The sequence below is a fragment of the Cyanistes caeruleus genome, chromosome 2 (genome assembly GCF_971803275.1).
Source record: "Cyanistes caeruleus chromosome 2, bCyaCae1.hap1.1, whole genome shotgun sequence".
Taxonomy (NCBI): Eukaryota; Metazoa; Chordata; class Aves; order Passeriformes; family Paridae; genus Cyanistes; species Cyanistes caeruleus.
In genome coordinates this window covers 99334394-99352439 of record NC_141702.1, presented here as the reverse complement: position 1 = coordinate 99352439, position 18046 = coordinate 99334394, and the positions used below count along the sequence as shown (strand labels likewise).

At 37.2% G+C, this 18046-nt stretch overlaps 1 protein-coding gene across 12 annotated transcripts in view; it reads right to left on the bottom strand.

Annotated features, from left to right (window-relative positions):
* Nucleotides 1-18046, bottom strand: part of KCNK2 (potassium two pore domain channel subfamily K member 2) — a 131121-nt gene that overhangs the window by 23795 nt on the left and 89280 nt on the right. For 8 of the 12 annotated variants that reach the window (XM_023922834.2, XM_086878663.1, XM_023922833.2 and 5 more), the window contains 2 exons: nt 4037-4197; nt 1435-1621 (listed from right to left, as the gene is read on the bottom strand). In XM_023922834.2, the coding sequence (XP_023778602.1) occupies nt 1435-1621; nt 4037-4197 (348 nt within the window). Of the gene's footprint in view, nt 1-1434; nt 1622-4036; nt 4213-18046 lie in introns of all 12 variants that reach the window. The other 4 variants (XM_086878661.1, XM_086878662.1, XM_086878660.1 and 1 more) reach the window with 1 other exon arrangement.

Here is an 18046-nt window from a genome sequence, read left to right as displayed (position 1 = left end):
ATGGAAAGGCAGAAGTCAAGATACATACAAAGACATTTGGAAACATCACAAATAACTACATAAAAGTAAAAAAAAAAAAATTGATTTGCTAATTTACAGCTCAGTTCTATGATTTACAAAAATTTTTACCAGGTTTGCAAGCAGTCTAAAAATGAAGGCTGCCTGAGTAGCAGTAGCAGTTATCTTCAACAACAAATAAATTTACCCACATTTTACCCACACCATTTACAGAAGCAACAAGCAGTTCTGACACTTTAGAGGTCCTTGTTGGACCTCTCCAACTTGAAAAACTTCTGCCAGTGACAAGACCCATTACTGCCATCAAGACAAAACCTCAGGCACGCCTACAAGATGAATTACCCAACCTGAGAACCTCGGCTTGGCACACTTGTACTCACACAGCAGCCATGGGCACAGACAAGCCACAGGAGGAGCCCACAGTGTGTGAGTGCCTACTAAAAACAACTCCCTCCTGCAGAGTCTCTTGCTGAGAGCAGACCCAGCACAAAGGGCCTTGTTGGCCACCTCTGCCTTGCACAGAGTTCAGAGGTGGGAGAGCAGTGCTCCATGAGAGAGGTGATGGTTCTGTATCAGCAGAAGCATCAGATCCGGCCAAGGAAAGCAAGTCTTGGGCTTGGAGCACAAAGCTCAGATTTCCTGATCCTCACCTCTACACATTGACTCAGATCAATGTGCTTTCTCAGCACAGACAGCATAGACCTACTCAAATCCAAGTGAATACCTCTGACATCTTTTGAAGAAAAAAGTTTACACAGAGAAGTGGCCCAGACTTTTTTTTAGCTTAGCATACCAAAGTTGTTTGAAACTAATTCAACTTAATGGAACCATAAAAATTGGACACGTTCTCTACAGGTTGTGCTAAAACTTCTCATGACATTACAAAAAAAAATATGGGCAAGTGCATACTGACAAAAACCCACAGGAATAGGATCCAAAAGTCCTCACAGAATACAGACATTTCAATGGCAGAAAGAGAGCTCTGGAATATTTTGAAAGTAAGGGATGCACACAAAACTTATATAATTTCACAGGGTGAAGCATTTTAAACAAATCCAGCTGAAAAGGTATAGTGAGATTAAAATGCTATATTAGTGCTTCCACTTTGTAACCTTGTAAGAAAAAAAAAAAACCCTACAGAAATGATATCCTACTTAATATTTAATAGTATAGGAAGAGAAAAAACTAGTAGGCAGAGACATGCACCATGAATTTCACTGTCACTCCTCCTGTCTCTACACTGTCACATCAACCAAAATAAGGACAGGCCCCATCACATGAATGATGAAGGATAAAACTGGGAGAGAGGCACCACAAGAGAGATACATCTGTCCCAAAGCTAAGAAAAAAATGCAGAATAAACATCACTGTGCAAAACATTATAAGACAAAGAGCTATGAAAAAAAAAAAACTTACCTGCAACATAATCACCGAATCCAATGGTAGTTAAAGTGATAACCACAAAGTAAATTGCATCTAATGTGTTCCAGCCTTCTATGTGCTTGAATATAACTGCAGGAAGAGCAACAAACAGCACGCAGCCAAACAGTATGAATATTATTGTTGAAATGATGCGAATCTTTGTCTGACTCACATTCCATTTCTGGAAAGGGAAGGGGAAAGAGAGGAAACCCATTGTTAATAAAAATGCACCAGTGCACATCAGCACCCATCACCCCCCAGTGTGCACTACATAGCTGTAGAGGACACAGCGTTACAATTCTCAAACAAACCGGAAAATTCAAGCAGGATTTTATGCTGAAAAGGGTTTCAAACATGACTATCCTAGGAAACATTTGCCAGTAGTAAATGCAGAGTGGGACTGGACCCTTCACAGGTGAGCAGCATGTATAGCATTCACTAATATTAACAGCTGATGATGTAAAAGATTTGAGGGCTGTCTAGATATTCAAGTGAGTTACAAGTAGTGCATGCACCTGCAGTTTCTCCAATTTTATACACCCACAAAAAACCAACTAAATGAGGTGCATTTTAACCATAGAGTTCTCTTCAATGAAATAACCAGCTAAACAAAATCCTACAAAACAGAGCTGGAAGTGATGTAAGAGAGCCAAACCTGCCTAAAGACAAAACAAACCCACCTGAACCACTGCAAATACATTACTGGCCAGGCAACATGTGATCATGCTCTTGTCAACTGATGATTTTCCAAATGTTGAACCTACATCTTAGCTCCTTATGTTTAAGTGTGCTGTTTATGGTCTTACCCAAGACAAACAAAGAAATTGCTAATTTTCTCTTTCCAGAAAACTTTCATAGTGTTTCTCTTTCAGTTACATGATCTTTAAACCAAATAAATTTATTTCTTTTTTTTCCCTTTCCTATTTTTCTTGCAATCCCTTGGCACCAGCAAATTAGCCCATGTTTCATTAATTGTTGTACTCAAAATTAGATAGGAAAAAATAGCACAGAATGGAATGAGCCTTTCTTATGCTTTGCCTATTTCCAGTTGTACCTATTTTCCATAGCAGTAGGCCATTAACCAATGTTAGCATGTTAGCCTTTAGAGCCCACAGAACATTTTCACAAAATTGCACCTAGACAGCTGTTTCCTGACATGCAGCTGCATATTTTATTATTCCTTCATATATTACTTTGACTTTGCCCTGCTTGAATTTGATCCTATCTAGTCAGACTGTTTTTCAAAAATTTTGAGATAATTTTGATCCTCCAAGTTTCAGTTGTCTCCACAGCTTGAGACCATCTGCAGATTTAATGAACCAGGGCATTTAGCTATTGTGTATGTTATTAACATTTTTTGTAAACTGCACTAAAGCTAGAACAGACTCCTGCAAAATTCCATTTTGCATGCCCAGCGAATTTCACATTTTCCATCCATTCAATGCATGTCAGTTCAACCTAAAATAACAGATTATACAAAAATCTTTCACAGAAATCGACAGAAAATGAAATCATGTTGTTCACAATGGATGTTTTCTTGCTTTTAAGTTTCTGTGGGAACTGTGTTTACAGTCAGCATGACCAAGGCTGAGCTTTTGTAACCCAAATAAGAGTTACAGCTTCTGTTATGGCAACATAAAAGTACCTGCTCTGACCCATCAGCATCTCCCATTTCTTTAGGCAAGCTAATAAACAGAATTAGAGAGTGTTCCAGACTGCAACATCTAGATCAGTGTTTTCACTCAGATGTTATGAAAAGAGGGGATGATACTGCTTTTTTTATATTGGGGCATTCTTCTTGCAGGGATACATCCATTATAAAAAAAAAAAAAAAAAAAAAAAAGGAAAATCATTTTCTCTACAAGCAAAAAAGGCAAAAATTTATCTCAGAATTTCTATACCTTTAAGAAAAAAAAAATAAATCAGTTATGAAACCCCAGAAATTATAAAATGTTCTTGCCTTTTTCAGGCAAATCTCAATGGAAATCTATGTTATTCACCAGTACCTTGTCTGGACATGAACTGATGTTTCAAATCTGAAAATGCATGCCTTTTCTTAAAAAGCTTTCAAGCTTGTGTTTGCCTATTGCATAAGCCTTCTTAGCACAGGCCCAGTTTGCTTTGTATCAAAAACAAAACCATGTCAGACCCTTTCTATAAAGAAAAGGTGTCTTGTGTGCAAGGTAGGGCTTGATGTGGAAAATCAGTCCTAACACTTGCAGTACTGATGCAAACAGCTACAAAGTTGGTTACTAAGCATTCACTGCTTCAAAAAATCTCAGTGAATACATTTCTTATCACAGTCTGTACAAAAACCTTTAAGGGTAAGCATCACAGCAAGCTTACAAGTAAAAAGGGCAGAGCAAAAAAAATTCTTTGAGTCTTATTCCTCTTCCCAACTGTAAATCATGGTAGGGAATGACTTCACCCAGTTCTCAGAGGTGTTCATTAGCAAATTCAGACTGTGACAAGTCCTTTCTATCTCTTCCTGTACATCTGACTGCAACAATGAACCCTGTTTTTCAGGCTATTCCTTTCACTTGTGAGATTCAGAACAAGCAGAAAAAAAACCAAATGAGGCAGTCAGCATACTCACAACAAAGGTATCTTCTACTTTGGCAATTCCTTTTCCAAAGATTGTCCCTAGTTGATCTCCAACACCAGCCAACAGAAAACCAAACAGAGGAATTCCCAATAAGGCATAGATGATACAGAATATCTTTCCACCTTGTGTGCGTGGGGAGATGTTTCCAAAGCCTAAATTACAAACAACTTGAGGTGTTTAAGAGGTTACACAAAATACATTACAAGTTTTAAAAGAACTGCAGGAACAGAACAGTTAAAAAACAGGCTAACCAGGTTAACCATATGACACAGCAAACATTGTGAGAAATTAAATGGAAATGTAGGTCATACAATCCTCACTGAGCTACTCTCTTGTCACCTGCTACATGTTGTTAATAGCAATTGGTTTATCTGTGCCTTAGCCTGCCAGTGTCTGTCAATGGGCTTTTAACAGGCTGCAGCACCTGTAAACAACACACGATTTTCCTTCACAGGGGCCAAGTTTCAAAGTGAAGCAGCTTAAAAAAAACCCCAAACCACTTGGATGAACAAAACAGGGATTTCTACAATAAATGGGACTGCCTAGATTGTTCATTATTAAAGGCTTTGGTTCCTTCGAACAAAGCTGAGGTACAGTTCATGGCTCTGTCCATTTGAAAGTGGAAAGCATTTTATCTTCATAGGCTTGTGTAAAATAGCACCTGAAATTCCTCTGATGGCTCGATTGCAGCTGGTCCACTTAGAACAGAGAAAGTGAAATACAAAGAGCACAGGGCCCAGCACCTGTGGAATGTGCTCAAGTACGTCTCCCAGGATCAGTATTTAATGATTTGGGCAAGGTCACGTAGGCAGAACCCTACAGACAAGCATGATGAGCTTAAGTCCTAAGTTTTAATTCAAATATTTTTCACCTCCAAAGAATGTTTGGAGTGAGTAGTAGCAGTAACAACCCAGAATTTCTGACATTCTTTCATTTTTTAGCAGAACAATATGTCCTTCAAAGGAGGCAAGAAGGAAAACTTGTAATAAAAAATCTTATCTTTAGAAATTTGCTTAAAGCTTCTTTTAATATTACCTTCTTGTTAAAAAACAACTTGCAAATAAAAAGCAAAGTGGTTTGGCATGTAATTGAGAAATTTTTCTTAGTGTCTTAAATTTTTCATAGGAAAAACATCATATGCACACAAATCCCCCCCAAAAAATTCCAATTTTTTTGAAAACAATCCAACAAATTTTATTTTTAAAGTAGCTTAATATTTTTTTACAATGTGACAAAATTCCTACAATACAGAGCACATTTTATGAATGTCTTAGCTATTTATCAGCATTTATATTTAAATATTCTGAGCATGATGGTTTAACATATAGATTGTCTTTATGAAACCTATTATCTTAGTTTTTGGTTCTGCTCTCATGTAGGTAAGCTACACCAAGGCTCTGTTGCTAAAACTACTTTTTCCTTTCAGAACACACAAGACAAAGTTGTCCCTCACTTAACTTGGATTGGATTGTTCAGAGAAGCTGTGGATGCCCCATCCCTGGAAGTGTTCAAGGCCAGGCTGGATGGGGCTCTGAGCAATGTGGTCTAGTGTAAGGGGTCCCTGTCCATGGCAGGGAAGTAAGAACTGGATGACCTTTAAGATCCCTATCAACCCAGGCCATCCTATGATTCATTAAAATAAAAATAAATCACACTGGGAATATATCTTACTCCTAGGTATTTTGCTCTGAAATCAGCTTACAGATTGTACTTATGTAAACAAAAAATGCAATTGTGATAGAATTCAGTCAGAGAAAAGAAAGATGATATTAAAAGTTTCCACAAATCTTGACTAATAAAACTTGTCCAAAAAAAAAAAAAATCACAGGAAATATCAATTATATGTTGCAGAGTCCTACAATTTTGTAAATGTTCCCGGTACAGATATATGAAAGAAAGCCTGACTCAGAAAACTAGAAAAAAGTCACAGCAACTTTAGACCAGCCCAATATGCTTCCCTAAACCAGAGTCAGGGCTAAACTTATAATTCAGGAAATTTCAGCTCCACTGAGTTCACTCTGTCCCTTCGTGCACCAAGGAGTAGACTCAAGTTTTAAAATAAAATTAGCTCATCACCAATCAAAAAGGGACAAACAGATCCAAGCTACACTGTTTTCATAAACATTCTTGTTTATGCATCAACAGAAGCTTGAATTGTTCCAGGTTATAATTCCTGAGAGGTCTTAATGCAATTTAGAATCAGGGGTCTGGATACACCAGATTTAGAAAACTCATGCTTGGGGATTTGGCAGTCACTTTTTATTTACTTCTCTACAAAAGCAATGTCTCGCAATGGTGACAAAACACCAGCCTAGTGGAGCACATGCCAAGCAGGGAGTTTTGCTTGGCTGGCCCCATAAAACAAGCAGGCACTCTGTGAGCATCCCAGAGCTCTTACAGAGGCTGTTGCTCCACAGCATGCTTCTCATCTGCTGCTAATTGGTATGAGGACACCAAGTTCACATTCAGCTCTCGGTATTCTTCCCAAGTCAGACTTATGTCATCCTTGAAGGAAGGATTATAGTTCACTTTTACACTCAAATTCTTGTTCTTCATCCTAAAAACTGTGAAATGCTTTTCTTCCATAAACACAGAAAAGGTATAGTGCAATAATGTTGTCATTAAATCACACATTACTGGATAAAATAACACTCTACCAGGTAGCAGTTCACTTCTGTCCAGATGCTAATGAACATAAACCAAACCACAGGTAGGGTACAGTACATACTTTAGCAACCTGATCTACCAAGGGGTTTCCATCACACATTAATCACATTTCCTACTGTGTCATGTTTTATAACAGTCTGCTGCTGTACACCATAGCCTACTTTGTGAGTTACACAAGTTGTCCTTAAATCCTACTCTCAGCTTCTCCAGTGAAAACCTAATCCATTATTTATACAAAGGGAGAGGAAACGTATTTATATTTCATATGGTTGATGTAATTCCCGAGAGGTTTTTGTCAGAAAAGTATTTTTCTTTCTTTAAATAATTATAATAAAGACAAAAAAGAAGAATTCTGTTGCTAGGTAAAAACCAGGGAAACCTTAATTTTGGACACTGTGCTGTGAGAAGAGAACAGGGTGATAGGGATGCCGCTGCATATCCTTGTGTAACCACAGAGCTCCTGCATGTGGAGAGCAGGAACATGTGGCCCCACTGCAGTAGCTCCCTGGCATGTTTTCACTTCCATGCTCCCCCTTCCACTCAAGAGGCAGCATAAAGTCTGGCTAGAGCTGCCTTGCTCACAGAGAAACCTTGGGGAATCAGCCACACGACAACACGGTCTGCTGCCTTTTCCCTGCCTCAGAGCTCTTTCTCTGGATGGGATGGGGACAGGATGTGCACAGTGAAACTGCACAGGTAGCCTCAGTACCTTGCTTATTCTTCACATTTTCAGTCCTGCGCAGCTCATCCCATCCCCTGTTTCTGAGGGGAAAGTTCCTAGAACTGGTCCGTTCCCCACTTCAACCAATATGCTTGGGTTTGATTGTGGAAATTAGAAAGTTGCTTGATTTAAACTTCTAAATTCATTGGAAAGCTTCCCTCAAAGATTTTAACCACTGCTACCTTCCATGAACAGTACAGAGTACAAAATCTAACTTGCCAAATGGCATCTGTTCCATCCAAAATACTGTCAGTATCCTTTTCAGACTGCTCTTCCCCAATGCACCCTCCTCACTTCACTTTCATAACCAGGAAGATGATTTGCCTCCTAATTTCACCAAATCCCTTTCATGTTCTGCTAAATTGTGTGCCTTTACTTGTCTCTGACAAGCAGCTGTGGACAAGAAATGCATTTTAGAAGGAGCTTCCAGTAACCCAAGTGAATTAAGAATAAAAGCACATTGTGAGTAGATTGTAACTAATTGCTCCACTCAATAAAGTAACATATTCCAGGGTTTCATCTCCAAACTCCAAGGAGTCTCTGAGATTCAAATCAGGTTCAAAGGGAATTTTTATCCCTTTGGTCAGCAATAGAGATGAAAGCAGGGCTATGCAAAATAGGAAGGAAAAAAAACCAAAATGAGATTTTATAGGATTCTTTATTTTCATATTGTCTTTTTTGACATATTTCTGGGAGCATGAAAGCATCTGTAACTTTCCCATGAGAAGCAGATTTACTGTTAAGCAGATAATAGTAACTTTAATAACTATGTATTACTGCTTTTGAGCAAAACAATGCTTCAAGTTTCAAATTCTAGTTGAGTCTTCCCCCCAGTGACAAACAATAGATTATATTGAAAATATGGAAAAGCTTGAAATGCTATAAATTCTCATACAATTGACATTACACTATTGTTTAGATCTTACGCATCTAAAAGTATTCAAACCTTCATAAAAAGGAAGGCTGAAAACAAATTTTTTTTTTTTTCTTTTAACTAGATCCCTTTAAAGAGATCCCTTTGCCTTCTAGTTAACCAATATCTTCAGAAAAATCTTACACATACACATTTTCAAAGTGGAATTAGAAATATAGAGACTCCAAATGAGCATGTTTTTTACATAAAATTCCTAGACAAAGCGGGGCATCTACTGAAACTAGCTGCAATTAAGTATTTCACATGTGAGAGATTATAGGTGCTTTTGAGAATTCTAAGACTAGATTTTACTTGCTAAATTGACTGGAAGAGAGCTCCACCACCTATGATTCATTTATTTCAAATACCTCAAGTGGGATTGAAAGTTCTGGGGAAGTTCTGAAACATTTTCTTTCTATACAGGGAAATGTAAATTCAAATACAAATAAATGCTTTCTCCATGTTTATGACAAACCTCAGGTTAGACAAGGCATCATTCATGAGGTATTAAAAATAAATAAACTGAAAATGATCCCAAATTAATGTTGTGTATTTTGAAGTATGAGAAACTACTCTAGGCAGTAGGTTTGGATATGCAGTCCATTGATGGAACAGCTCAATACTGAGGGATAAATGATTTGGTGAACGGGTGCACCCTTAATTACACAAAAGCAGATTACAGAAAGTTGATGCTGAGATTTCATGGAGTCAGAGAAAAGGCAGAGTTCCTGACTGCTGACCCCCAGGAGGCTGGAGCCATGGGAAGCAGCTGCCATGGCCTTGGCCCCAGCCACCAAACTGTGTGTGCCTCTGACAGCGGTGTTGCCATGGGCTCACATCCACCCTGACCACCCAGCTCAATTACAGTGATTGCCCTTTTCAGGGGGCGCACACAGGTTTTGATACTGAATGTCAAATTGATTTTAAGAGAGCAAAAGATGCTTTTTCCAGGCCCTGAGGAGCTACCTGGTAAAATCTTTATAAAAGGTACCTCCTTGAATTTCTGGAAGAAATAAATGGGTTTTTTCCCTTTGGATCATTGCTTGTGCTGAGGAGATTAGCATTTTAAATACATCTGTGCCCAACAGTGCCCAAGCAGAGATGTGCACTTAATCACAGATGAATAAGATATCCCTTTTAGCATAAATAATGGTCTAGACATAATCATGAAACTAAAAGACAATGTTTGTACCCATACTGACTATGGGGAAATCCCTGCATACACTGTAGAAATAGTAAAACTTCCATGTTTGTGTTCATCATGTGGAAAAACAAATCCACATTTTTACACTGATTCCTTTTTCTTTCCTTTTCTTAACCCTTTCCTACACTCCCACTTTGACATGCTTGTGTATGTCTGTGTTATATATTTGCACATTTACAAGCACATATTCCATGAGGTTTTATGGCTTTGGATAATACAAGTATAAGGGCTTTTCCAGTTCTCCATGTGACTTCCTTCCCAACATTGTAAAGTACCTAGAAAATTCCTATTGCCCTTGTTACAGGCAGGTAACTGAAGCACAGAGGAAAGTCCAAAATTCTCTATATCATTTTAGGTCCATAACTCACACCAAATCAGTGGCTGATGCATAGGACTATGCATTACACTGACCCTTAGTTCGTGGAAGTTTGTCACCTGAGGGTCTCAAAGACCCTCAAGCTTGCTCAAGATAGAGATGCACAGCTATAGATGTTTGCCAATATCTACAAACTCCCCTCCTGTCAGGGCTGACACATGTGCATGCACATACATTCCTAAACATAAAGCAAGAGAATCTGAAGGTTGAACAAGTACAAGTATTACTTTAAAATCTAAACCCCAAATGAATTGAATACAAATATTCTTGCTTTGAAAGTACAACATTTCTGCACTGTATATCCACTTGAATTCTTTCACCCATGCACATAATATGTGTTACAGCCCTCGCTCACAAGCTGTTGCCTGTGATCAGATCGGATCCCTTCATGAGTATGCAGATAGTGTTGTTCCTCCTTCAAGTTAATTCATCAACTGCATGTAAAGAAAATAATTTAACTTTTAAATTTAAGAAGTTCCTGCATGAATCCTCTTGATGGAAAAGCCCTGTGCAATACGAGAGATGAAACTCACTCTGTTTTAGAGAAACCAAATTGAAAATCTTTGCTTTACAGAAGTTTGGAATAATTTCTTCACAGAATTGTTTAGGGTGGGAAAGGCCTCTAAAGACTGAGTCCAACCATTAACCTAACACTGCCAAGCTCACCATTAAACTGTGTCCCTAGGTGCCACTTCTACACATCATTTCTATGCTCCCAGGGCTGGTGACTCAACCACTTCACTCACCCACTCCAGCTTCTAGAAACCAATTCTCACAGTTTCAGTCAGTGATTTGGGAACCATGTTGCCACAAATTGCTGATGTTTATTGAGTGTTTGGTATTCTCTCGATTCCAAACTACAAGAATATGATTTTTAGCACTAACCCATAACACTGTGTCACACAACTGTGCATAGACTATTTAGAAGGTTATGGTGTTCTGTCTCAAAAAAAAGACATTAAAAATACTTATTTTTAAAATACTGATTCTTAATCTGTCTGAAAAAAAGACATTACCAATACTTCTCTTCTAACTAGGAATAATAACAGGAAAGCCTAGACTGACGTTAATAAAGCGTGCAATATTCAAGAACTGACAAGACAGAGGTTGATCTCCTTTCAGTGGTTTCTTTTCATCTGTGTTCTGTGGGAGCACTAATCAAATCAATAAAACTTCTTGTAAAAGAACAGGCTATAAATATTCATAGAAAGTAAGTTTTCTTCAAATCAGCTGTACTGGAGAGGTGAAAGAGTACTCCAGGAAAGGTCTCTGTATGGATATGGCAGTATTCAACAGCTCACATTGAGTTGCTAAGGCAATTTCCAAAGGAACTGGGTAATAATTGTTAAAATACTGTTAGAAGCTTAAACATCAACTCAGATGGCTCTGCCTCCCAGCACAGATTCTACATTTCATTCAGCTGTCACTTTGCCCAGTAAAGAGTATCTGCATCTCATCAGTAGTAGAACTTCTGTGCTTTCTTCAATTATTTCCTTTTTGTTGTGATTATTATTGCTTGCATTAATTTTACCTCTAATTCTTATTCTTGCAAATTTGAATCAGCTCCAAACCCCAAAATCTCCCACTTGCTTGTTTTCTATGAGTGAGATTGCTTCATGGGAACAAGATGCCAGGGTAACACAGCTAGCAAATACATGATGTACTTTAAAGTGAAATGTTTATATTCCACCACTTCATGAAACTTTTACTTGCCACATATTCTTATCAAGTGTAAACACATACCAGATATGACAAAGCAACATTAATTCTGCAAAAAAATTCATTAGCAATATATTGATGGGTAGATAAAAAATTGTTCCAGATGATCCACAGAAAAATAAAAACAGTGAATTTTAGATGTAATGACAAAAATAACCTGATGCTACAATTTTAATGGAAATCTGAAATATTTTTTTTCTAGAGTTTGATCACTTTCTTACAATACCTCTCCTTTTGTTCCCTAGAAGCAACTGAAGAAACAGGTTTGCATTTTTGTTTACAAATAAATCAATCCTCAGTGAGTGCTGGGTAAAACAGGCTCTTGCTGGCCTCTCCATCCTAGATGCAAAGCAATCCATATGCTCTCCTACAGAATGGAAAATTACTCTGCCTGTACATTTCTGTCCTCCATACAAAAAATAAAATGTGACAAAAGTACTCATGAATTAAAGCTATGCCAGACTTTGAGCAACAAACTGTAAACACACCTTGCTGTCAGTGAAGTCACAGATTTAAAACAAGAACTGCAAACCACATAATCCTGCACTCAGCAGATTTGGACTTCAGATACAAGTGGTCAAAATACGTGCAAGTACCCTGACCTTTTAGGTAAGCTGCAATCCTCCTCCTGTTTTTGAACTTTTTTTTCACACACCCTGTTTCACTTCAAGAGGTCTTTCCCCAGCTCATTGCAATTATTTTGGTTCATCAGTTTTTTTCTTCCTGTAGCTATTCTTCCTGGTCAGCTACACATACACAGCCCATGCATCCAGGGAAATCCTGGCAAAAACAGCAGTCCAGGGGAGATGGGCAGCAATGATAGAAATATCTATAGGGGTATCTATACCAGGATAGAAAAATTCCTCATTTGCACATATTTAAATACAGACTTGCTTCAAATTTTTAAGACAAATAATAAGAAAGAGAATATATGCATTCAAGAGAAAATATATACAAAACATTTGACATTATACACAAAATATAATTATTTTGTGCATAATGTCAAATAGCTGAGAATTTTAATACTAATAAAATGCTTCTCTATGCAGTCCTACCAATGTATTATAAAACAAAACATGTAACAGTTAAAAAATAAGGAATACTACCAAGTTTCTAAAATAAAATGTTCTGAATATTTTTATTCATAGTATTATTTTCCTTAAAATTAATATTTTGCCAGTGAGGTTCACCAGGTGCACAAAGGTGTGAAATAGTCTCTTATTTCTTGTTATTCTCCTTTTTTTATCCTCCAGTAATCTTTGGAATTAAGATTAATACAGAATCTTACAAACAGAGAAAAGAAGCACTGCACATAAATAACTTCCACTGAATTTCCCCTTTGACTTCCAACTACTTAGGTGTTACATGCCTGATTCAGCAAAGCAAATAACACATTTTACTTTAAAAATGTTTACATTTATCTCTATTCAGGTAACATTCAAATAACTGAGCATGAGCATACTCAATCTTTAGCATACACATCTGCAAAAATGAACAAGCACAAACTTCATCAGGGGAAATTCTTGGCAAATTTTCAACTGATTTTTCAGCACTGCCATGATAGAAATCACACTGTCACCAGCTCCTTAATTTCACAGAATTCCACACCATGTAACAAAAGATTTTTGATAAAATGTCATTATCCAAGCAATTCAAGAAAGTGCAATTAGAAGACTGCAGAAATATTCTGAGGAACAAGAATTAATTTCTGCTTCCACAGTTTTCAGTGACTTTAAACTATGCAGGTGTGTGGGATTTTTCTCTGCAGTGAGAGTGGAAGATGAGCCCTCTGTGCCTCACCAGCATCCTACCAATGACTTTTTCACTCAGAGAAGAGTCTTGCCATGCCTGCTCCATGCCTTCATCCAAGCCACTTAGTGAGCTACCACTCTAGACATTCTCACTTGATCTCTGGCAAAGACAGCAGTCTAAAGACAGGAATCTACAGAGAAGTTTCTTACAAAAGTTTGTGATTCTAAAGAGAAGTTCCAAACAGAGCAGTAATTGAACATAAAATTATCTCTGTGCATCTTGTAAAGCCATTTAAATTATTATTGTCAGGCAGTGTAAAATAAATTCCAAATTTTGTGCTTTTAGTACACTGAAGTATTTTGTTTATATTCCCTGCTTGCTTTTGAAAACAGCCAGTGTGATTTACATGAATTTCAGCACATAGCAAAATTGTGAGCAATTATTTTTTTCACACCTTTTTTAAGTATACAGGCTATGATTTTTCTTTTACAAAGCAAGTGGAATCGTTTAGAAGTCTCTAATCACCTCACCTGCACACATGAAAGCAATTCAAACTGGGATAGAATGCTTCATGAGACAGAGAAGAAGGCTTTCTGCTAAAGATCTTATATTTATATAATCTTTTATTTCAGCTCATGAGGGAAAGAAACACTAAAACAAAAATATTTTTTAAATGGCCACACATAAAGAGACTTTTCAAGGATTATTCCACCTCTTTTCCTACCCTCCAAAGCTGGAATACAAATAGCTAATCTAGTGTGGACTGATGACTGCAGAGCCATCTGCCTCTACAAACACAGCTCTGGGACTTGTTTGGACTGTGGGATATGTATATACCCTCCTCTAGTCAGGTGTGGATTATGGTCTCTGACAAATCACACCAAACTAGAGAAAAAGAAAAAGAAAAAAGAAAAAAATATATATTAAACAAAGGGAAAATCAAAAGGAAAACAGCTTGAGCATTTGACCTCAGATCATCAGCTCACACATTTAATGTTTCTCACCCTCACGGCTGTGAGGCACAAGGTACAACCTGTCTCTTCCCTGGTTTTCCCAAGAGACCCACAGGTATTGCCCCCAAACTTTAGACCCCAGTGGAGACTATCAGCCTTCTGTCCTATTTAAATCTAAAGTACTTGAGGGTATTTCATATCTTGCAGAGTCTGACAGCCCACCTGAAAGCAAATGATGACCCAGGGAAGATACCAAAAGCTAACGAAGTCTTGGATTGCATTACCACTGCCAAAGAGTAAAATGGGGGCAGAAAAGGAAGAGGAATGGCCTTTGAGGACTTCATATTGATGTAATTCAACAAAAAAAATTGAAGTTTAATGGATGAGGGTTTGATCTAGTTCCTACTTTGAATAAATAGCTTTGCCAATTTTAAATCACAAAAGCCTCCATTTACTTTTTTCTGTCTCTCCTTAAGTGTCAGTGCTTGTTCTGAAAGCCACAGCTCCCTTTTCATCAAAAGCACAATATCTCTTTGATCTGAAAGACAAGTAAAACTTTTTCCTGAATATAAAATCATATTGTTTCTCTTCCCCTAAAACATGAAAGCACATACCGAGATAGGGACAGCACAATTATTTAAGCTAAGGACATTAAATCTTAATGACTTTTAAACAGACCTGTCCCTGCACTGAGAAGACACATTAATTAAAGCATATCCCATGCTATTGCAGCCTTTTAAGGTGGATTAAAAGAGGGAGGCAAGAACAGTAATATTTTTATATAAATATATATATATATATTCTTATAAGAAGAGTAATATTATTAATAGCAGTTTTAACAACTAACAATAGAAATATTAACATCAATATATGCTATTATCACACTCTGAAATGTGTTGCAGAAAATAACATCTGCCAATTAGCCCTACTGAAGGTCACTACTACTTCATTATTACCAGAATAAGCAAATAGTAGCTCAGGCTCATCCTCTATTATAGGGAAAGTTTCATCAACATTTTAGCTGCTGTGAATTCCATATTAGGTCAGTTTGGAAAAGAAGATTAATAGAATTGAAAATTCCCCAGGATATATTTCAGGAAAAAAACTATATGGAGAAAGAAATCTGCACTCATTGTCTTTAAATGCACTTGTATTTTCACACAGAAAATATTTGCCAGAAAAAAAAAAAAAAATATAGATATCATCTTCTCCCTCCAAAGATTGCCATTTTTATTTAGGAATATGTGATACTGAAAATCATGCCAATATAAGCAAGAATATCTATTATAATATTTCTAAGATTTCCAGTGTTGCAAATTAGTTTCCTCAATTTTTTTGGTAAATAGGGGCAGCTGATTTTGCAGAAGCCTATGTAACAATTGCAAACAGAGAAAGAAATGCAATATACACTTCCCCAATATTGCTTGCTTTATACTCAGGAAGTTAGAGTTACTAGCTAGCGTCCAAAACATGAAAACAAAATTGTCTCCTATTTTAAATAGAACTCCTAAATGGAATTAGCATGGAAAGATACTACTCTAAAACATTTTGCAACTCCAGATGCTTTTTCTTACAGGATCTCATTTTATTCAAGCAACCAGAATGGAACCTTATTGGTATAACTGGGAAAACAGTTATTGTTTTAAAAATATCCCACCCAAAGCTACATTAATTTGTTTATGCTACAGCTGTTTGAGTCTACTGGAGACTATTCATTAAGAGAAATCCATAATCCTCAGATTATAAAAGTTAATTTTCCAGCAAGGAATTAAAATATCAAACCAAAGCCTAACAATTTTTAGCTTGCTTTAACCAGGACTATTTTTTGGGGGGTTAGAAATATTTGTAAGAGCATTTTGTGTCAGTTTGGTATATCTTGCAGCTTAATCTGTCATCACAAAAAAGGGGGGAAAAAAAATGTTTGTTGCCATTTTGCTTTTTCAGTCTGGCTCTGTGACTCTTGGTAGAAAAAGAACCATCAAATGAATTATTTATGTTTACACACCAAGAGATGGAAGCTAAATGACCCAGCAATATATCCTGGGCTGCATCAAAAGAAGTGTGACCAGCACCAGAGTGATCCTCCCCTTCTACCCTGCTTTGGTGAGACCTAGCAAGCCTAGAGGGGGCCATGATCAGAGGGAGGGAGCACTTCTCTAATGTAAACAGCCTGAGAGAACTGGGATTGTTCAGCCTGGAGAAGAGAAGGCCTGAGGAGATCTTACAGAACCTTCAGGTACATAAAGGGTACCAGAGAGCTGGAGAGGGACTTTTTACGAGTGCATGTAGGAATAGGACAAGGAAGAATGGGTTTAAGCTAGCAGAGGGCAGGTTTAGATTGGGTATTAGGAAGATATTTTTGCTGTGAGGGTGGTGAGGAGCTGGAACAGGTTGCCCAGAGAAGCTGTGGATCCCCTATCCTTGGAAGTGTTCAAGGCCAGGTTGAATGGGATTTTGAGCAACCTGTCTAGCAGAAGGTGTCAGATGATCTTTAAGCTCCTTTCCAACCCAGACCATTCTATGAGTCTATAAATTATATGATTATTCATATTCCCCAAGTGGTATTCAACAGTGTAAATCTTCTGATTCCTTTTTTTAAATGATAATGTATAAATATTACTGTATTTATCTTCTCACAATTTAAATTTTTCCACACCAAAACCAAAATATCTTGAGGCTCTCAGCTGGCTACCAAGACACTAATCAAAACCCTACTGCATCCCAGGTATTTAAGTTGAAAGAATTTAAGCAGCAAATTTTTCTCCACAAAATAAGACCACAAAATTACCGTCATGTATTTCTGTGGTCCAACGTACAGTAGCTCCAATCAAAAGGATGAATCCCTGGGACCCAAGGGTTTTCCATACTGTAGTTTCTAAAATCAATCAAACTAGTGTTTTTATATTCAGAACATAACAAAAGAAAGGGAAAAAAGAGGAAAACATCCCACCCCATAAGAATTATAAGTGCATGAATGGCCATAACAGTTCTTCCAGAAGGGACTGCTGGTAACTTGGGTTCCTTGGTAGCTGAAGTCTAGAGCACTACATACATTAAAATTATGAAAAATCAGACTAGAAATATTCTTTCTAAACAATTCTACTTAAATCTAATTCATATTTAGTTCTATGATTTATAAGGATCAATATAGATAAGAAGTTTTGAACCTAAATAAATCCTTAATTAAATATCTACAGATGAAACCTATTCTCAAAAGAAATACTGTTCCCAGATTTCTCAAATTCCTTCAGTAGAATAAAATGGGTAAAGATGCTTTCTGGAGGAAGGCACACAAGTAAAGCTGAAGAATCCAAAGCTGCCTCTAATTGGAATAGCCATTATGAGAGTAAGTAGACACAGGACTTGCATACAGCCACAATCAGGAAACAGAGAGAACATAAAAAGATTCTACATAATAGTGTCGTATTCTTTTCATGTCTTCAATTATACTAATGTAGCATCCACACACAAAAATTAATTGGGTGCAACAGATGTGCCTCTTCTTCTTGTTACTTGTGTCAAGAAAATTACTCCAGAAATTAGCTCAAGCTAAATCAAAGTGTTCCAGAAATACAGTAGCAGTAGCTCTTGTGAATCCATATTGCTGCATTTATTGAAGCAAACAAGAAATGTCCTTCCAAAAAAGATAGTAAGACTAAGCTTTGAGCACTCTTGCCCACAGTATTAACTTATACA